This window comes from Artemia franciscana, chromosome 2, assembly GCF_032884065.1.
Source record: "Artemia franciscana chromosome 2, ASM3288406v1, whole genome shotgun sequence".
In the NCBI taxonomy this organism is placed as follows: Eukaryota; Metazoa; Arthropoda; class Branchiopoda; order Anostraca; family Artemiidae; genus Artemia; species Artemia franciscana.
The window spans coordinates 9,384,733-9,407,059 of NC_088864.1; the positions used below are offsets into that span (position 1 = coordinate 9,384,733).

Genomic DNA, 22,327 nt, shown 5'->3' on the forward strand with positions numbered 1-22,327 from the left:
TTTTTTATTATTAGGAAGTGTAAATTTAAAAATGAAAAAATACAAAACACACAAACTAAAAAATAGGAGTAGATTCTGCCACACAAATTGAAATAAATTGCAGAAGCCTCAAAGCAGCGTTTCTTTTTCTTTTTAAATGTACCAATATAGTCATACTCGGATTCCTTAACATAATTTATTTCAAAATGTGCACAAAATGGAGGCAATTTTGCTCTTGAATAGGCTCTCCAACAAATCAAAAACTGTGTAGTACCGGACTGTAAGTAAATACGTTCTGAGACCATACTGGCTATGCATGACGTATGAAAACAAAGAAAGGGAATAAAAAATGAAAAGAGAAAAAACAAATAGGTGAAAAAACGAGGATTTTTTCAGCCAGTAGCTAAATATGAAAAACAAGCAAATATTTCGACAAGGACCTCCGCCAAGTCGTCCTCAGTGCTCAAAGAAAACAAAGAAAAAAAAACAAAAAACAACAGCAAAATCTAACCTTTATAAGTGAACTACACGAGAGGAAGACAGACACTGACTCAACCAACAAAAAACCAAGTTTAAATCAATGAAAGAGAAGTTACCAATTAGACTGAATAAGTATCCTTTGCCTTGCAACAGATTTTGCCTGTGATTTGTGCAACTTATTCAATCTAATTGGTAACTTCTCTTTCATTGATTTAAACTTGGTTTTTTGTTGGTTGAGTCAGTGTCTGTCTTCCTCTTGTGTAGTTCACTTATAAAGGTTAGATTTTGCTGTTGTTTTTTGTTTTTTTTTTCTTTGTTTTCTTTGAGCACTGAGGACGACTTGGCGGAGGTCCTTGTCGAAATATTTGCTTGTTTTTCATATTTAGCTACTGGCTGAAAAAATCCTCGTTTTTTCACCTATTTGTTTTTTCTCTTTTCATTTTTTATTCCCTTTCTTTGTTTTCATACGACTGTAAGTAAAGAGAGACTCTTAAATATAGTAACCCAAACTCTTAAAATGAAGTTTTGATAACAATATATGCAAAAAGAATTGCTTTTTTTACTTTGATTCCAGATATGCAAAACCTGTTAACATTGAAGTTGTCAATTAAATGTTAAAGGCTGAGAAAACTTGGCTAATCTTATAAAAAGGGGTAAATACTCCTGAGAAGGGGAGTGAACGTGATTATTGAATGAACTAATGAGTTTGTTTTCTCAACTTAGTAAATTCAACTTTGCAACAAAATAACACACCCTCGGCGGAAAGCTCAGCTCATAACTGTTAGATATTACGAACGTACAAGTTAGCTCTTTAACACAACAAATAATAACTAAATGAATAAACGAAATACACAACTAGAGAAGAAAATATTATAGAAGAAAAATAATGCTGGGCGAGCAGTGCATGGAACCCCGACGTGGCAAACAATAACAAAAGTTACTGTATATGCTTATACTGTATCATCAAGGCTCAATAAATAACATACAATGTTTAATTTTGTAAAATATATAGATTTTGTCTAAATATCTCAGTTGGAACTTTATCTCTCAATTTGTGTTTATTGGAGATTAACAGTATGTGATGTCAAATTGAGAACCACTTTCGGAAGTAACGGAAGTCGATATGCTCTATGTTGTCTAAGAAAGAAAGAAGGAGGCCGAATCATCAGTGACATCTTAAAAAAATAATTACTTGAGCTAATTTTTACGGTGGGCGGAAACAAACCCTCTGGGTCATAGCTCGGGCCTCAGAACCCCATTGCATGGGAAGACCCGGCCAGCCTATTCAGCCCAGTCAGCCTATTGCCATATTCTAGCCAGCATATAACTTGCCAGCTGTCGGGCTCTTCCTTCCCCTATTATTTTCTCCAGCTTAACATTCACTGCATGAAAGTCCTTCAGCAAATACCTCCTTCTAGCTGGACGTTTTTTTTTACTAGATTAAATATATAAAAAAAAGTTTTTTTAACTGAAAATAAGGAGCAACATTAAAACTCAAAACGAAATGAATTTTTTCCGTGTATGAAGGGTTACCCCTCCTCATTACCTTGCTCTTTACGCTAAAGCTGTTAGCACCTTTAAAAAATTTTCATACTCTAAACGGCCCCTGTGTTTCAGTAGCCGTTCTTAAAGAATTGGGATAAACAGTCAAAAAAGAGCAAGCTATTGAGGAGGAGGATGATCTTAGAGGCTCATTTACAAACTATTTATCATATCTACCTTCTTTTTATAAACTCCGCTATCTGTAAGTGCCAGATGGCATAAAAAACGGCACTTTTTGTGCCATTTCTCAAATGGTGAGGCTAGCGGGCTACCAGAACATCGTAGACCGATATATGATAGCTCATATTGCTCATATTTGCGATTTTCTCATAAATTCCACCATCTTCAAGTGCCAAATGGCACTAAAAATGGCAATTTTTGATGCAATGTCTCATGTAGAAACGCTGGGGCTAGTGGGCTCTCAGAACTCTTTAGAGAGGACTTTAATGGCTCATTCTAATCTAATGCTCAAATCTACATGCTTTTATCAATTCTACCATCCATAAGTATCAAATAGCACTAAAATGGCATCTTTGGTGCTATTTCTCAACTAGAAAAACTTGGAACATAAAACGGTACCATTGCAGTAACTATGGTCCAAACCCTTAACGGAGGTTTATAAGAACCCCTTACGTATGCTCCCCCTCCCAACCATCTTAGTAAGCTTCATTGATCGCTTACCGTAAAAGTAAAAAGATTATTGTGAGAACAATTGTATAGTGATCTCGAAAAAGAGCCAGAAATCCCTCAAAATGGTTTCAACATTTTGTAATTATGCGGCTTTTGCAGCTGTTCAATGCCTTATTCTCTAGGGGCTGAAATCTTCAAACTTTAAATGTTTCGGACAAATACCGGAAATATACATGATTAATAAGAAGATTTTGTTAAAATTATTTGAAAAACAATCAAAGATTTTATTTTTTAAAATAAGTTTTCCAGCTGAAAGTAAGGAGTAACATTAAAATTTAAAACGAAGGAAAATAATTGTTCCGTATATGATGGGGCTGTACCCTTAGGGAAAAACGATGATTTCAGTGTTGCTTCTACATTAAACTTAAATAAAAAACGGATACAGATTAATTTAAAAAAAACAAAGTTTGAGGGAAATGAAGCGCGAAGTTGAACTTTGATGCGAACAACAATTATTACTTCACAGACTATATAACATATATAGATAAAACTAGTGAAAGAAAATCTACTGGTAATACTTCCCTATGCTTGTAAGATTGTAGAAAACTAGCGCTTTACTGAAAACACAAAAACCAAAGCATAAAAAACAAGAATATCGATTTGGGAGTCAAAAGTTAGTACATAGTCTCACAACAAGAAACTAATCTATAACGTTTGTCATAGTCTTACACGAACTGTGGTATCAGTAAAATTATCTACACAATTAAAATTATCTTAAAAACTTAGGTATAAAAATAAATATTATCTTAATACGTGCAAAGTCATTAAATGCCATTCAAAAAAGTGGATGATTTGTCAGGTAACATCTTCGTCTAACCTAGTATTTCTCGAAAGGAAGAACAAACGAACCATGATATGGACTATAGAAATCCAGTTATTTCTCTCTATACACGGAGTTATGATACAAATTCTAAAGCGAGTCTGTAGTCCTAATGCTACCATGGTTGGTTCACTTTTAACTTGTCAACAATAAAGTGTCCTTTTTAGATCCAAAACAACAGTCAATCCTTGGACTGCAACAATCCTAAAATGCTTTATTTTTATATTGTTAAAAGTGTCTTTAAATGGTTTACTTATAGTGTACCAAAACTCCTCTATTGTCTTGTGTTTTCACTAAAGTGCTAGTTTTCTCTAATCCTACAAAAGTAAGGAAATATAACCATTTGATTTATTTGCACTAGTTTGATCAATATATGTTAGACAGGCTGTGAAGTAGTAATTTTTGTTCGTTTTAAATTTTAACTTCCCTCTTTACTTCCCTCGGAATTTTTTTTTATAATTAATTGCATTATATGTCACTTCCCTAAGCAAAACTACTATCAACAAAAATTCTATTGTTATTATGGATTGTTTATCCAATAAAACTTATGGTTATGGTGCAGCATATGGTTGCACACTTGCTATTAGGCTGTTAGTCAGTGAATTATTTAATGTTGGGCGGTTATCTAGAGCCAAACAATTGTGTTTTTAATAAGAGGATTGGACTGGTTTGGCATTCAAATACGATATTCTTAAATGCCACTTACAAACCTGTGATTTGTATTAATGTGTCATTTGCTTTTTTTAATTGGATGCAATGACGGACAAGAATTGTAGCTTTAAAATTGCGAGCGGAGTATCTCTGAATATTATAAACATTTGCAAAAAAGGGTAAAATGGGTGTCATTATTCGCTCGTTTCTCTAAAAAGTGGCCTGAACAAGTTTAACTTGAAAATATGTCGTGTAAGAACTACTGTATTTTGTATCTAAAACACAATATCCAAGATTTGTAACTCAAATTAAAATGATCGAAAACGATTTCTGAAAATGAACTTTTGCAAGCAATATTAGCGTGGGAGGTATTCTTTAATAATTTCTCTAAAAGGTTTACTGAACAGGTTTATCTTTGACAGTGCAAACTCATTATTCCTTGTTTTGCAACCCAATTACTCGTTTCATAAACCTGATTAATATCAAGTTTTTTCCTTGATTTAAAATTTTCTGTTACTTGGCAAACTTAAAGCACGAATCAAATCTAAAATTGCTCCTAGTATTTTTCAGTTTGGAGACCAGGATGAGAGTTGATATTTTTAAATGGTTTTGGATCATGGTCGTTCTCGGTGAGAATTTTTATATATTCTTTTGTTTTTTTTGCTCTTTCGTAAAATCAATTCATCCGTAAAAAAGTTTTGTCCGCTAGTACAGTTAGACCTGTGTCATAGTTGGATTTTGACATGACCAAACTACTACTGCTAATAGCAACTCATTGCCAACACCCAGTTGCCTCAGATCAATAGGGCTTTGCAAATCCTTTTTCTACTCCAATTTTACCAAAAATTTAATCTTTTCTCTATTCCATTACATTCCAATTTCTTTTAAATCCTTACCTACAAAATCTTCCCAATCCATTCGAGAACATTTCTGTTTTCGTTCTGCCCCAGACGAATGGTCAAAAAACACGATTTATGGCAGCCTAAGCTACGTGTGGCCACTTTCATTACCATGGCATCCAGTTTCCTAATATTTGTTTGAACACCTATATTCCTATTCTTTAAACTTTTTTCAATAAGTACTTTCTCAATAGATAAGCAAAGCTATCCGTTTTGCCCAATTTTTTGTTACCCAAAATAACGTGTTAACCACATATATAAAAAAGTACAGTTCTACAAAACGAAATAAAAACTTTCCATTTCGATTTCCATTTACAGAAAGCATACACATAGCTATCAATGACTCAGCCAAGGTAGGGCAAGGGGAAGGGTGTCCCTGGGCGCAGCCTGTGAAGTGGGACCAAACTGTTTTTTTGTATATATATATATATATATTTTTTTTTGGTTTACTTATAGTGTTGGAGTGATGGTGAAAGGGAGAGGCACAAAAGCTGATATTGTCCCAGGGCCCTGAAAACCCTAAGTACGCATCTGATAGCCATGGATACTTACACTTTTTATGTATCTACTCTTCTTTTGCAAAAAGAGGAGTGATCATTCTTTTTTCTTAACGATTTTTTTGCAGTGGATACCCAATCAAATTGCGAAAGTCTTTTTTTTTAAAAAGAAATGGTTTGTTTTTGGGGCTTAATGTTACCCTTTACTTTCATAATAACAGCATAGACCAGAAATACTCCCAGAAATCATAAGAGAATACATATCAATTTTGCATTTTTGATGTGATCTTTAAAGTTTCTTTTTACTCCCCCTTCCGAACCCCCTCCGCGAAAAAAATCTTGGCTACGGCCCTGGGGTTTGTATATCAATTTCTACATCATCTCCTTCTCGTCTCTCCCTTAGAACAAATTCCATTTTGTCTGATGGCTCAATGGGAGTTGGTATCGCGGGAGAGTTTTCTGCAGAGGGGGGGATTATGTTGGGGAATTTTCAGTGGAGAATAAATTATTGGGAATAATTTCAATGGAACGAGGACGTATTTTTCGGGAGAGGTATTTTCCGCGGGGGTGGGTATTTTCCGGAGGATAATTTCCACGGAATGGTATTTTCTGGGGGTTGGCGGTTATTTTCCACGGGGAGAGGTGGCTTTTCCGGGGGGCTGTTTTCCAGGAAGGTATTTTCTGGGGTTGTGTTTTTCATGTGGATGGGTATTTTCTAATGGGGGAGGGGGTAAACGCCTAGAACCATTTATCACATCAGTGTAATATGGATCCAGATATAAAAATTATCTTGAAACCTAATGAAAATTGTGATTTTTCAAAATCTGGAAAGGGAAAGTATCAATCGAATAAATTCTCAAATGAAAATTTGGTCTTCCATTTAACATTAGGGTTTATCATCCAGCTTCCTTATTTTTTTTTTTTTTTTTCAACTGAGAAGGTGGCTATTCATTTCGAATTTCACCAGGGACAGCTTGTATTTCTAATTAAATTTTATCTTTCTTTTACTTTTCTTGTATTGATGTTGACTCAGTGGAAGTCCCGGTTAAAATATTTGAATTTTCTCCTCTTCCTTAATGGCTGCAAGTTATCCATTTTTTTATTGTCCTGCATTTTCTCGTGTTTTTCTGCTCATCAGAAGTGATCTTAGATCTTATTTAGTATTATTTTTATTATTTACTGTTAATGTTAATATAGACTGTATTTAAAATGATTTAACATTTTAGTAAATACGGTAGCAAAGCCACAAAAATTGGATCACCATGAGACACATCTCCAGATCTTGCCAAGAATTCAACGAGAAGTGGCAAGTGGATATCGACTTGGCTGTAACATAGGTGACACGCAACCGTTAAGTAGGGTCAACACTACAGAAAAACTAAATAAACTAAGGAGCCTTTTCATCTCTGCAGTACATAACACAGAGTCTGTTAATATAAAGGCTTATATCATCCCAACAAATGATGCACATGCGGTAAGTACCTCCTTAATTCTCAGATTAACTAACCTGGGCCTGGTGCAGACAATTTAATTTAATTTATTTGAAAACCTGTCTATAGGCGAAAGAAAGGACAGAGCACATAAAAACAACAAAGAATTCCATTTTAAACAATTACCAAAAAAAAATAATTTTTTTGTGAAAAACAAGAGAGAAAAAGAAAAAAAATGAGAAAAATTGCAGATAAAATAAGTATTCTAAAACAACTCTATCAATACTCCAATCAGTTTTGAAACTCCGATTTCTGGTTCGCTTAGGCTTTATTTGCTAATCAATCTTTAATTGCGTGCTAACGTCGAGTAGGTGTTTGGCGATATGCCTCCAGGTGAAGCTTTAAAGGGGTGCAGTGAGGATTTTTCCTGTAATTCGGAAATTTATGAAAAAATTGTTTTTTCATTTAATTTGGAATTGAAATCGAATAAAAAATTTAAAATCGAAAGGAATCTGCTGTTAAATGTTTGAGAAAACATATGCTAAGAAAACATAGAAATTTCATGGCGGGGGAGGACCAGAGGAATGGCACGTGCAGCTCTTTTATTCTATACTATAGGCTTGTGATATGACCCTTTATCTTCATTTGTTATGGTACTGTATTGGAAGAAAGATTAATACAAATGGAAGATTAGGATGAAGTTTATCCCTGGGTCCATTCAACCCTCTTAAAGGTTCTGCAGCAAATTTTAAAGTAGTTGAATTAATATTTTGGCTAAACCATGTTCTGAATACCAACTCGGCCCTTTTTGTCATCGGTAATGGATTCAATTAGTCCCTATAGTATTAGATCAACCTTCAGAATAAGATTTTTGGAGACATCCTATCATTAATAGAAATTTGTTTAATAAAGGTGTGAAAACAAGAACCATAGGCTGCCCAAACGCGTTAGTATATTTTCCAAAGCTAAATGTATTTTTTATTCCTTGGAATCTATTCTGATTTCTGTTAGTCTGTATAAATCCTGTAAATACTAAAAGTCTAAGTGCAAAGAACGTAATCAAGCAAGAGCGTGTCCAGGGGTATTTTGTTCCGGGGGGTATTTTTTGGAGGTTTTTAAAAAAATTGAAAACTTATCAAAGTGTTTATATACATTTTTGTTGTGTTTTTACGAGTTAGAAAAAAATTACGTTTTATATGTCGGAAGAGATTTCGGTGGGAATGTTCCCACCGAAATCTCATTATGTCTTCCCATCTTCCCATGTCTTCCCATGGTGATGGCACCATGTCTTGCCATCATGTCTCATACCTTCCAGATGATAAATGAATCTTCTTGTTCGAGACATTCATTTTTACTGTAAGATTCACAAGTAGCCAAATTATTTTACCTGTTGATGAAAGTAACGATGATCTCTTATTCTTAGAAATGAAGTCAGAAATTCAGGCCTCTGTATACATTGATGAAAAAAAGTATCAAAATAGCTCTGAGGTTCAAATAAAATTCTCATAACAATTTGACTAAGCCTTTGGTGGTTTCATAATTCCCCATGGAATATTTTTAGAAGTAGTCCATATTTTAAGGTGGCTATTAAATGAATTGCTTAATATTTGCCCTCCTCCGTAAAGTGAATCTGAATCCTCTCAAAATACATTCTTGATTAAAAAAGCACGATCCAGTGACGAGCCTATAAATATATTGAGCGAATATTTTTGGACACAACCCACATCAAGTTTATCCACAAAATTATGGAATTATGGTCAAAAATAAAAATTTTCAAGAATAAAGTCTCTCCCCTCATCCACCAACGGCTATTCACAGTATTATACTTAAAAATAATCCGTTTTCAATTTAATGATCAATTTTAGCTATATTTGTGCACAGGTGTACACAAAGGGACACCAAGGAGGCCTTGTTCCATGACCTCAGCGAAGAGCAAAATGTTATGAACACTAAAGTTTGCGCTATTCTGTGAGTTCAAATCCCAAGCTTACAATAAAATAAACAAATTTATGTTCACCCCTCTCACCCTGAAAAAGTTTTGTTGTTGGCCGTAGCATCAGAAATGAAAAATAAGTTGATTTGTTGTTCTTTTTTTTATCTTGGAAGTAAGCTAAAAATGAAACATTAACTATTTTTAGAGTGAATTCATAGCTGATCATGACAGACGACGAGATTTTATATCCGGTTTCACTGGCAGCGCTGGTACCGCTGTGGTGACTTTGACTGAAGCTGCGCTCTGGACTGACGGACGATATTTTCTACAAGCAGATCAGCAAATGGACTGTAACTGGCTTTTAATGAAGCAAGGACAACCAGGGGTACGAAACTAAAAATATTCTAAGTAGTATTTTATGTTAAGTTGAAAGGTCGCTGAGAAAGCTCATTTAACAGGTATATGATTTTAAGGTGGTGTCACTGCATTTTTGCAGTGACACTAAATGACTCACATTGTTCTACAAGCAGATCTGCAAATGAAATCTTTAAAAACAACATTGATTCATCGCATAATGAACTACTTTATGAAGCCATGAATATTGATTTATATCAATGAGTGAAATTAACTGTAAAATATAGGTGAATGAAATATAACAGGTTAATTAAAATTAATAAATTACATATTTATTATAGTTCTATGTACCCATATTAAATGCATGAATATTACTTAACAATGCCCATCATTAAGTAGCCCTGCCTCTTCACCTTTTTTGTTGTAGAGTTTGGGGTAAATAATCGCTTTCTGGACAAGTTTTTATGGCACTTGGTATTTAACAAGTAACATATTGCCGTCGCAAATTCTGTCGGTCTGTCTGTCCTGGTTTTGCTAGTTTAGGCACTTCCAGATAAACTAGGACGATGAAATTACGCAAGCGTATCAGAGATCCGACCAGATTAAATTAAAAATAGTCGTTTCCTTGATTCGACCAAATGGGGGAGGGAAGTAGGGTGAGGGTTCATTAGAAAAAAATTAGAAAGATGAGGTATTTTTAGCTTATGAAAGGGTAATCGGATCTTAATGAAATTCTATATTTTGAAGGATATCGTGACTCAGAGCTCTTATATGAAATTCCGACCCAATCTGATGACATTGGGGGGAGTGGGAAGGGGAAACTTAAAATCTTGGAAAACGCTTAGAGTGGAGGGATTGGGATAAAACTTGATGGGAAAAATAAGCACAAGTCCTAGATACGTGATTGAAATAACCGGAACGGATCCTCTCTCTTTGGGGGAGTTGGGGGAGGGTTAATTCTGGAAAATTAGAAAAAATGAGGTATTTTCAACTTACGAATGAGTAATCAGATCATAATAAAATTTCATATTTAGAAGGAACTCGTAACTCAGATCTCTTATTTTAAATCTGGACCGGATCCAGTGTAATTGGGGGGGGGGGGAGGACCGGACATCTTGGAAAAGGCTTATAGTTGAGAGATCAGGATGAAACTTGGTGGGAAGAATAAGCACATGTCCAAGATACATGACTGACATAACCGGAATGGATTGCTCTCTTCGGGAGAGTTTGGGGGGGGGGTGTCTCGGGAAAATTAGAAAAAATGATGTATTTGTAACTTAGGAACGGATGATCAGATCTTCATGAAAATTTATATTTAGAGGGATCTTGTGCTTCAGAGCTCTTATTTTAAATCCTGACCAGGTTCGGTGACATTTGGGGGAGTTTGAGGGGAAACCGGAAATCTTGAAAACGTGAAAATTGAGGTATCTTTATCGTATGAATGGGTGATCGGATTTTAAAGAAACTCATATATAGAAAGATCTTATGTCTCAAATGCTCCATTTTCAATTAAAATTGTATCCCTGGACATAGGGGGTGGGAGGGGGGTAACAGAAATCTTGGAAACCGGAAATCTTGGAAAACGCTTAGAGTGGAGAGATCGGGATGAAACTTGATGGGAAGAATAAGCACAAGTTCTAGATACGTGATTGACATAATAGGAATGGATATGCCCTTTTTGGGGAGTTGGAGGGGAGGGATGTTAATTCAGAAAAATTCAAAAAATTGAGGTATTTTTAACTTAAGAACAGGTGACCGGATCTTAATGAAACTTGATATTTAAAAGGAACTTATGTCTCAGAGCTGTTAATTTAAATACTGACCAGAGCTGGTGACAGTGGGGGGAGTTGGAGGGGGAAATCGGAAATCTTGGAAAACACTTAGAGTGGAGAGATCTGGATGAAACTTGGTGGGTAGAATAAGCAAGTGTCGTAGATCGGTGAATGACGTAACAAGACTGGATCCGCTCTCTGTGGGGGAGTTAGAGGGGTCCAGTGCTTTGGCGAGTTTGGTGCTTCTGGGCGTGCTTGGACGATGAAAATTGGCAGGCGTGTCAGGGACCTGCACAAATTGACTTGATAAAGTTGTTTTTCCCGATTCGACCATCTGTGGGGGGCTGATGGGAGAGGAAAAATTAGAAAAAAGAGGTATTTTTAACTTACGAGTGGTTGATCAGATCTTAATGAATTTTGATATTTAGAAGGACCTCCTGTCTCAGAGCTCTTATTTGAAATCCCGACTGGCATTAAGCCTCTGATTTTCCTTTTAAATCAATCTATTGATTCTTAGAATTTTGGTAGAGCTCATACCATATGAGCTCTTGGCTCTTTCGACCTCGTCACAAGTACCATATGAGCTCTTAGCTCTTGTTTTTATATATTGGTGACAATGAATCCTCAAAGAAATCATTGATTCATAAGGTAATGAACGATTTCATGGAGTCATGAATGTTTGTTTAAATCAATAGTGATATTTATAGCAAAATAAATATGAATGAACCATATAAAGTTAACGAAACAAAAGAAATCAATAAACCATAAATAGAATAACTTTTAGGAAGGCAAAAAATTTTTACTGGTATCTTCGGGCAGATTCAGGCATAGAATTCCACACAATACGACTTTCCATTAAAGGATTGAAATTTGACTTTACAGAAGGAGTAAAGGAATGAGTATGATTCTTTTTTGTATTACAAAAAGTATGTTTTTTTTATCAGGGAGGGCTGGGGGAGGTCACTATGAAAGATTGGATAATTCTTGAAGGATTAGTTCCCAGAATGGGGCTTCTAGCTTTATTGCAATTCCTTGAAAGTGGTTTTAAAGAAAAGGAAAAGTTGACATCCACACAATTGGATAGAAAAGAACAAAAGATTGGACAAGCATTGAAACTGTATTTTCAAAACTGATCCAGGAAAAGTATGTAGTAGCTTCTTTAAAGTACTGAGACTCCTGCATACCTTCATTTTAATCAAATCAATATGACGGTTGAAAGACAGGATCTCATCAATAAGAACCCCCCAAAAACGCATATACCGATCTTAAATGTATTATTTATTTGACAGGTGAATTTCAGATAACCGAGGATAAACCTCATAAGCGCACGAAAATAAAAACGACTTGAAGTAGAAACATTTAGGGCAGCATAATCAGCATCAAACCATTGAATTACTCTCTCAAACAAATGTGCTAGATATAAACAGGAAACGCCATAATTCACCTCTGAGGATGAGCAAAAAAGTGGATTAACGGAAAATAATATACCCTTCAAATAAGAATTAAACCTGGAAATCAGATTTCCCCTTACACAAAAATGAAACATCTTCGGCGAAAGAATTTCATGGGTCAATGAATCGAATGCCTTATGAATATTCAGGAAAATAGCAGCAGGAATTAATTTCAAATATAGCACAGAATATACAAAACTCAAAAGGGTCCTACAAGCATGTTCAATGGGATGCTTTATTTGAAAACCAAGCTGAAAATCATGAAAAAGATGGTTAGAATTTAGAAAAGCAATGAGACCGGAAAGCATAGCCTTTTCAAAGATTTTACTAAATACTGATAATATTGAAATTGGTCGATAGCTTGCTGGGCCATTTCTTGAATCACCTTTATATAAAAAAAAAATAATCCAAGCACGTTTGTGAGTAATTTGTATGGGAGGCGACGTTACCGCCGGATAATTCACCCTGCAGAAAATTCTCCCCAGACGCCCCGCCCCATGGAAAATTCCCTCAAACGCAAAATAGGGGCTGGTTGGTCTTAAATCCCTTTCGGCTTATAGAGAAAAGGCTATAACTCTCTATTTTTGGGTGTATGAGCATTCTCCTAAGTTTCTAGGACCGTAAGGGGGAGGCTGGGATGACGAAGGGGCAGCCAACCTCCTATGCGGAACATATTCTACTGATTTTGGAGTTTACTTTACTCTTTACTTTCATAATAACAGCTTTGACCAGAACTATTCCTGGAAATCAATAGAGATTATATAGAAATTTTTACCTTCACTTCCCGCCTCTCCCTTAGAACTAAATCTGTATTTACCTGAAGGCTCAGTGAGAGTTAGGATGTTTTGGCATTAAAATACACCCTTTGTGGCATCTGCCTCCCTCCCTAAGTACAAATAGTCGGATTGCCCTACTGTAGAGGTTCAAAGTCCTAATCTACAAATGTTAGGGGTTGTGCTTCTTTTTTTTTACCAAAGAAAGATCATGGATGAAAAAAGGACCATATATCAAAAACGGTTCTAGGGCAAGGACTGCCTGGTCTATAATCATTTTTGCATTAAAAAAAGACTAGAACTCACAATTTCCTATTGCTTCAGCATCCTTCGAAGTTTCTACGATCACGAAAGGAAGGTTGGGATGAAGAAAAGGCAGTTGCCCCTCACGCAATTATTTGTGCTCATTTTTGGGTTTAATGTTACTCTTTACTTTCATAATAACAGCGTAGACCAGAAATATCCCCATAAATCAAGAGGAATTACATATCAATTCTACCTCCCCCGCCCTTTCGTTAGAACTAATTCTGTATTTATCTGAAGGCTCAGTGAGGATATTTTGAAATTAAAATGCACCTTTTGAGGCACATGTCCCCCTCCCTAACTCGAGAACAACCAAACAGCCCTACTAAGGAGGTTTCAAACTCTCATCTACAAATATTTGGACACTGTTGTCATAGCTATATTGGAATAAGTATCAGGACTGAACGTCGAACTGGCTTAAAAAAAAAAAAAAAAAAAAAAAAAAAAAAAAAAAAAAAAAAAAAAAAAAAAAAAAATGATTAAGTTAACCTCTAGCTGGTTTTCTTGGCCTAGTAATGTTCCTGTTCATATGGAAGCTGGAATATACATCTTTTTATCCTTTTCAAAGATAGGTATTGGAGACACTCTCACTAAAAATTTAATTCTTAACGAAGACGAATTACACGCTTGATTCGAGTTTTATACCATTCAAGTCGCGTGCAGCACTCATTTCTCTTTTGGCTGTCGATTATTTTTGAAATAATTTTACAGGTTCCCTCAATCGTCGATTGGCTAAAAACAGTTTTATCGACTGGGGATACTGTTGGAGCTGATCCTAAGCTACTCGATGCAGAAACTTGGCTTGAATATACAACCAAACTAGGTGAGCCTGCGTATTTTTGTAACATCTAATGCTCTTTTTTTCTTATAGGCTATATAAGCTAAAACCACTCGAAAGATGTCAATAAAGTGAATAAATTCCGCATCTGATGGTCATAAAAAGTTATACAGCTAACTCTCATGGAATTTGTCGCGGCACTCAAAAAGTGGTGAAACAGAGTTTTTCCTACAGACTGAACACAAACTATAACGATAGAATTTTTTCATAATTTTACTCATTTTAAAGGAGTGTATTTTAATTGAGCCCAAACTGGGCCTAATTTTCACATCTTATGAAATAGTCGCTTGACTTAGTTTATTTAAAGCCTTATCAAAACTAAAAACGATTACATCCAATGAATGGTCATGGAAAATAAAATTATGGCCCACTGACGTAAGTCTTTTTCGCTGCCTGTTAAAAGTCGTAAGAATGTTGTTTTGCTCCGTTTGTTTCCATTAAGTTCCATTTTTACTTTTTATAAACAAACTTAATGAAGTCTTGAAGGACCAAACTGTTATACCTAAAATTATATATATATATATATTATATATATATATATATATATATATATATATATATATATATATATATATATATATATATATATATATATATATATATATATATATATATATATATATATATATGTCAATCTCGGCAAGTAGATGAGCCGCACTGGTGATGTAAATAACCCGAGGTTGGCTCACTAAACGATAAATAGAAGCAGGTGATTTTTCCTGGAGTAGCGCCCCCGATTTGGAACAACAATCCCATAAGTTCGTTTAGTGGTGGTGGTTGTGTTCTTCAAAACGGATATCCTGGTTTAGTCAGAAATCATTAACCCGAGGCATTTCAACTCTGATACAGCAGGGACAGAATGATTTACAAGGGAAACACTATCACTCTTAGCCGTGTTGAAAGCTAGAAACTTGCACTTTTAATGTTAAAAAAAAGTCCGATTGACTGAAATTTGTTTTGCAGTTTATTTAGGTTTTCTTGCAAGTCTGCCATCCATCTGCTGAGAAGAAGAACAATATCAGCGTAAGCTATATTAGATAATTCGGTACATGAAATAGAAGAGATGAAAAGATATGGTTCAGAATCTTAGAAATTGCATGTTTAAAAATGACAGGACCAAGAACACTGTCTTGCCTCACATCTCTTTTTACTTTAATTGGTTCTGTAACTGTGTCTCTCCATTTGACAGGTTTCGAATTTGCCTTCCCAAAATTTATAGTTTTGACAATACTCAAACTTACACCGCTGTGCAATAGCGCGTCAAGAGATTGCATGTGATTAATACTACCAAACACTTTCGATAAACTAACGGTGCATACATAAAGAGGTGACTCTCTACTCTCCGAATCCATTAGCACGTTTGCTAGTAATCTACGTGCCTCTATAAATCATTATAATGCTCCAGGTGCTGATAGTGTGGTAAATGAGTTTCTAGAATATGGTGGCTCTGAGGTTTGAAATAAGCTACCGAAGATTATGAATATGATTTCTGAAAACGGGGAATACCTAAGGATTTTAGGAAAACCTTAATTAAACCAGTGGATAAGAAAGGTGATAAGAGTGAGTGTGGTAATTATCGAGGCATTGGTCTGGTTTCTGTAGGTAACAAATTACTTAGTAATATGAAACTTTTTAGACTGGGAGATGTTGTAGACAAAGTTTTAAGAGAAGAACAGTGCGGTTTTAGAAAAGGTAGAGGATGTGTCGACCAAATTTTCACTCTTAGGTTAATAATTGAGAAGTGCCTGAGTTGTCTAACACCTTTGGTTCTCAGTTTTATAGATTATGAGCGAATGTTTCATTCTGTTGATTGAAGAGCTTCAGAAAATTTCTTATTCTTGGATGTTATACCAGACAAATACATTAAAGTGCGACAATAACACTGCTGCAGTTAAGGTTGGAAATTAGGTTAGCAGCTGGTTTTGTATAAAATCAGGAGTTAAGCAGGGTTGTGTTCTATCCCCCTTTATACTGATCATTTTGATGGACTTTGTCTTAAGGAGTACAGCAAAGAAAATGGGAGACCACGGAATCAAATGGGGAGGAAAAACTCTCCTGGACTTAGATTACGCTGATGATTAAAGCAGGCTTGATGAAAGTGAGACCAAAATCAATGAACTTTTAGAGGTTTTGCGAGTTCATGGTGCTAGAGTAGGTTTGAAAATAAATGTTAAGAATACTAAGTCACTAGGGCTAGGAATAAGTGAAGATGAAAAGGTGATGTTGGGTAACGAAAAGATTGATCAGGTGGGCTGCATCGCTTACCTCGGTAGTATTATTAGTAAAGACGGTGGGAGCAGTGAAGATGATAAAAGTAGATTAGACAAGGCTCAGGGTGTTTTTCACTGTTAAAAAAAGGTGTGGAAGAATAGGAAGATAAGTTTGCAAACCAATACTAGAATATAAGAAGCTACAGTGATGACAGTGGTCACATATGGCTCTGGAACATGGAAACTCCGAAAAGCAGATGAAGATTTGCAAGATTTTTTCCAGAGAAATTGCCTACGGATAGTTCCGGGTACCCGGCTGACTGACCGTATTTCAAACAGTAGGCTGTACGAAAAACGTGACTCAATCCCGCTTTCTAGGGCTATAATGAAAGAAAGTTTGAGATAGCTAAGGCACATTGTGCGGATGAAGGATGACAGCTTGCCGAAGATTTTCCTTTTCGGCCAACCGTCAAGGGCTAAACGGAAAGCAAGTCTTCCTCGTTTTGAGTGAGAGGACGTCGTGAAGAAATACTGAAAGGAAATGAGAACTTCCTGGGAGGGTCTAAAAAGGGAGGCTTTGAATAGCTTGGGATGTCGGAGGAGCGTGCATCGCTTTGTTAGCCTCAGGTGGCCTGGTGCTCCAGTGAGTTGTTAGTAGTAGTAGTAGTAATGCTTCCGTCAGGGAGAATTACAACGAGTCAAAACAAAAATGATGAACACAGAAGTATCCAGCCTACCTAACATGCGATAAAGAAGAGTAAAACGAATTAAAAATGACGTGGTTAAGAGATATACCACAGCAGGGGCTGATCTAGAGCAAAATTTTTGGGGGGGCATTAGGACAAAGGTGTCAATGATTAAAATCTTTGGGGGAAGCAATGTAACAAGGGTGCCAAAAATTGACCAAATTTATAACTTCTTAAAAAAGAGTGAAAAAAAAAGAAAGAAACAATTAACAAGAGTGCCAGAAAAATATTGGGAGGGGTTTGGGGTCCCCCTTTACCACTGTGCCACACCAAGAACAAAGAAATACGTGGCTAGAAAATAATCAGCAGTGGGAAGAAATATAAGCGATAGCGACAGAGCGAGTATCAGAACGTGTCAAAAATGAAGTTAAGAACAAAGAATTGTACTGTCAGAAGACAAGCGACAGTGCAAATCAGAATGGGTCAAAAAGGAAAGTGAGGAAGAAAGAAATATTACGCTAGAAGAATAAACCATCACAATCTTCGACGCCAGCAAAATGTGAGCTAAAACTAAGAAACTACCAATTAAGCCAATACCAATTGACCCTTCTAAGTTATATATATTCCCTGGGGAACCCTCCATTTTCCCGACGAAAGAGTAGCAAACAAAGATGATTCAACAAGAATGAAACCTTTCGCATGCCGTGTGCTGGGGCCCAACCTCCGATTTGGCTACATAGTTTTTTCTTAAAACTGTCGCATTGACATTTCTGGCCACAAAAACGGTCTAAAAAAGTCACAACTTTAAGAAAAAATTTGCATTTTCCAAGGGTGGTTGTAACGAATCGAGATAAAAAAAAAATTATAAATTAAGAAAATCGAACGGAAGTGAAGCCCAGCCAGAGGGAAACAAAGAAAAGATAGGGTCTTTTGTTGGCCTGGATTAGTTTTGTTCTTTCACGTCTTTGGTTTTGTTTAGTTTGCTACAAAAGGGAATTTTTTTTTCTTTCATATATACCTTTTCTCCTTCCTTTTTTTATAGCATTGATGAAGGGCTAATGGAGGTGTTTAACTAAAAATCTGCTTTTGTCTTATTTTCAACGAGCTAAAAATCACTCTTGTTATTTTATTTTAATTACTATTAATTTCTAGTTTTGTTGGTTTTCTCCGTTTTTTGTCGGACATCTTGCATAGCCCGTATTGTTTCCGAACATGATAACTTTTTTTCTATAGACTAGTAATTTAAAAAATGAAATGTCACATGAAGAATCATTTAAGCTATTTTACTCATAGATGTCATTTAAATGTATGTTAGGGTAGGAAAGGTAATAGTCAAGAACACTTTATGGGGAGCTAGACTGCAGAAAGACCTAGTTTTACCTCATTTAAATTACATTTTCTGCTCTAACATTTGTTCAATTAAGTTTTTGACCCAAGGAGGTATGGTTAAAAAAAATGTTTCTCGAAATCTATACCAAGCTAGGCATGGACTAAAACACTTCGATGGTAAACATTCTCCATTTTTCATCTACAATTTCACTTTTACTGTTTCGTTTAGGTAGTTATGTATGCATTTACATAATTTGACTTGTTCTTCGTTGATGTATTTTATGTAGAACTCCCCTGGAAAGAAATCCCTCGCAAGTGACTAGACCAGCCATTGAGCTGTTTTAATTATAGCTGTATGCAGTTTTACTTTACAGGTGAGTTTGGTGTCATCCTGAAGCCAATTCCGAATAACTTGGTTGACCAAGTATGGGACATTCAACCACCTTATGCATCAGAGCCCATATTCATTCACGAGCTTGAATTTGCAGGTTAGTGTCGTAATTTGTTCATTTCGGTCACAGAAAAGTTGTTACATGTGTGGCTCCATAGACGATTACTCTATTAAAAAATGTATTTATCAATAAATTAATGTTATCTAATCATCTATAGATAAATTAATATTATATGAACAAATTAATTTATTATGCAATAAAGTTTCATAACATTTTTTTATTTGTGTGTAAAATATGGTTGTTATTGCTTATTGAATATGTTAGTGTTTGATTGTCTTTTCTTTGTACTCTGCAGAGTCTGTCAATAAATGACGATGATAGTGATTGGGTATAAAAGTCTACCAAAGAGCACACCAGAAGCTTGGCTTGTGAGGAATGAAGCAAAAGGACTAGGAAACAGAGAAACAGGGTTTGAAGCTGCAGAGACACAGAGGGAGGGAAATGGAGGAGGGGACTAGTAGGGACTTGTAGGGGACTGGTAAACGCGAAAAGATGAAAAATAGAGTTAACAATTGTTTTTTAGAAGGTAGTTGACCTTGGTTAATGAAGCTTCATGTGGATCGGGTATAAAAGTCTGCCAAAGAGCACACCAGAAGCTTGGCTTGTGAGGAATGAAGCAAAAGCACCAGGAAACAGAAAAACAGGGTTTGAAGCTGCAGATACACAGAGGGAGGGAAACGGAGGAGGGGACTAGTAGGGGCTTGTAGGGGACTGGTAGACGCAAAAAGATGAAAAATAGAGTAAACAATTGTTTTTTTGAAGGTAGTTGACCTTGGTTAATGAAACCATGAGGATTGGGTATAAAAGTCTGCCAAAGAGCACACCAGAATCATGGCTTGTGAGAAATTAAGCAAAAGCACTAGGAAACAGAGAAACAGGGTTTGAAGCTGCAGAGACACAGAGGGAGGGAAACGGAGGAGGGGACTAATAGGGGCTTGTAGGGGACTGGTAGACGCGAAAAGATGAAAAATAGAGTAAACAATTGTTTTTTAGAAGGTAGTTGACCTTGGTTAATGAAACTTCATGAGGATTGGGTATAAAAGTCTGCCAAAGAGCACACCAGAATCATGGCTTGTGAGGAATTAAGCAAAAGCACTAGGAAACAGAGAAACAGGGTTCGAAGCTGCAGAGACACAGAGGGAGGGAATTGGAGGATGGGACTTGTAGGGGACTGGTAGACGCGAAAAGATGAAAAATAGAGTAAACAATTGTTTTTTAGAAGGTAGTTAACCTTGGTTAATGAAACTTTCTGACAATTTCATTATCTGACAATACATTATCTTTGAAAATATACTAATTGTATTAATATTTTGATCACCTATAACATAGAATTGTTTTTTAAACCTTAGGATTTTTGTAAGTGAATCTTGAGATATTGTTATATTCTCAATAGCAATCCTGTCAATTGCTACTACACTAACGTTCAAAAAGTTCGTATAGCTGATATAAATACCCAGGTGTTGTACGAACGATAAAGGACTACAAAAAAACAAGAAAAGAAATAAAAATTAAGAAAAGGACAAAACCAAACGAGGGTGATTTCTAGTCAGTGAATAATATAAAAAAAGCAGATATTCCAGAAAAGGCTTTTGCTAATCCTACCTCAGTGCAAAAGAAAAATCTAACCTTTTTAAGTAGCTTTTTGTTGAGTAACCTTGTTGTATTCCATGTATAATTTGCGTTGCTTCAGAACGTATTTAAGAATAATTATAACGTAAGGTATCCCGCAAATATACGAATTATGCAACTATAACGTATTAAGAAATAATATGTGACCATACAAAAATATAGGAACTTTTAAAAAACTTATATATTTAGGAATCATTGTTACATATCTTATTAAAAAAATATATTCAACGTATGATGCAATATCTGTAACAAAATGTACAAGAAATTAAAATTCATAAAGTCTAAACAGAATATTTTAGCTGTTATTTTTGTTCTTATGTTACTTTTGTATATGTAAACAGTTATATATTTTATGTGTTAACAGTGTATATGTTATTTTTGTATACGTAAACAGTGGGGTATTTGCACAACTTGCAGACCTTTTTCCTTAGATTAGGAGGGTCATATCTTACCCAAAAACTTAGTTATTGAATTATTCAACTATGCTGAATCAAAATGCTAAATTAAAATTTGGTTTAATATCTTTGGTGAAAAAGAGCTGTAGAAGGGGGGCTAGCTCCTCTCCAATCTCTTTGGTCACTTAAAAAGAGTACTAGAACTTGTGATTTCCGTTCGAATGAGCCCTCTCTTGATATTCAAGGATTATTTTTTCGAAAAGATCATCCCAGGGGGAAAAAATGAACACTTATCAGTGATCTTTCTTCTTGCAAAAAATAAAAATTCCACATTTTTGTAGACAGGAGTTTGAAACATGTACAGCGGGGTTTTCTTATATGCTGAATTTGATGGTGTGATTTTTACTCAGATCACTTGACTTTTTAGGGGAGTTTGCTGCCTTTCTTGGAAACAAATTATATTTTCTCAGTCTCGTAGCTTTTGATGGGTAACATTAAACTTAATGAATTTTCTATATTAGGATCAGAATAAAAAGACAAATCTTTGTATGTGTCAATTGTTATCTGCACTTACTCTTTGGATTTTTGGTTTCCATTAGGGCGATAGTTTGTTACCACTAACTTTTTGAAAAATAAAGTAAATTACAGGCAGAAGCTGGCAGAAGAAGTTGGGTGACATCCGTGAACAACTTGTCAAGAAAAACGCAGATGCAATAGTTATTACAGCACTGGATGAAGTTGCATGGGCGCTGAATATACGTGGAAGAGACATTCCGTACAACCCAGTATTTAGAAGTTTTTTGGTTATAGATTCCAAAAGAGCTGTTCTCTTTACGCCCACAGAAAAAGTCACCAATTCTGTAATAACCCATTTGAATACTCGAAACTGTGAAACAGCTGTCTGTGTTGGGTAAGTTAATTCAGAAGTTATTTAAAGACAAATTTAGAAGTTCCGCTTGAACGTTGATTTTAGGATACCTTCCTGTTATCCGAGTGGGATAACTTTAACAATATATCCCAGCTCATTCAGATTATAAAAATTATGTAATTCCAGCAAGTTTTTGAAAAGATAAAATGTGCATCACTATCTTGTTTTTCTGTAAATTATTACTAATTAAACATTGGCGAATCAGAAACAACTCTCTAACGTTGCCTTAGTAAAGAGCTATGTGACTTCAACGTTTTATTTTACCCCATCCACTTCGCATTGATGC

The 22,327-nt window shown here is 35.4% G+C and overlaps 1 protein-coding gene across 3 annotated transcripts in view; it reads left to right on the forward strand.

The window, feature by feature from the left end:
• Positions 1 to 4,659: 4,659 nt before the first annotated feature.
• Positions 4,660 to 22,327, forward strand: part of LOC136037112 (xaa-Pro aminopeptidase ApepP-like) — a 135,891-nt gene continuing 118,223 nt past the window's right edge. For all 3 annotated transcript variants that reach the window (XM_065719587.1, XM_065719597.1, XM_065719605.1), the window contains exons 1-6: positions 4,660 to 4,791; positions 6,785 to 7,032; positions 9,127 to 9,306; positions 14,286 to 14,397; positions 19,012 to 19,125; positions 21,762 to 22,023. In XM_065719587.1, coding sequence (XP_065575659.1) covers positions 4,746 to 4,791; positions 6,785 to 7,032; positions 9,127 to 9,306; positions 14,286 to 14,397; positions 19,012 to 19,125; positions 21,762 to 22,023 — 962 coding nt within the window. In that variant the 5' untranslated portion in view covers positions 4,660 to 4,745. The remainder of the gene's footprint in view (positions 4,792 to 6,784; positions 7,033 to 9,126; positions 9,307 to 14,285; positions 14,398 to 19,011; positions 19,126 to 21,761; positions 22,024 to 22,327) is intronic.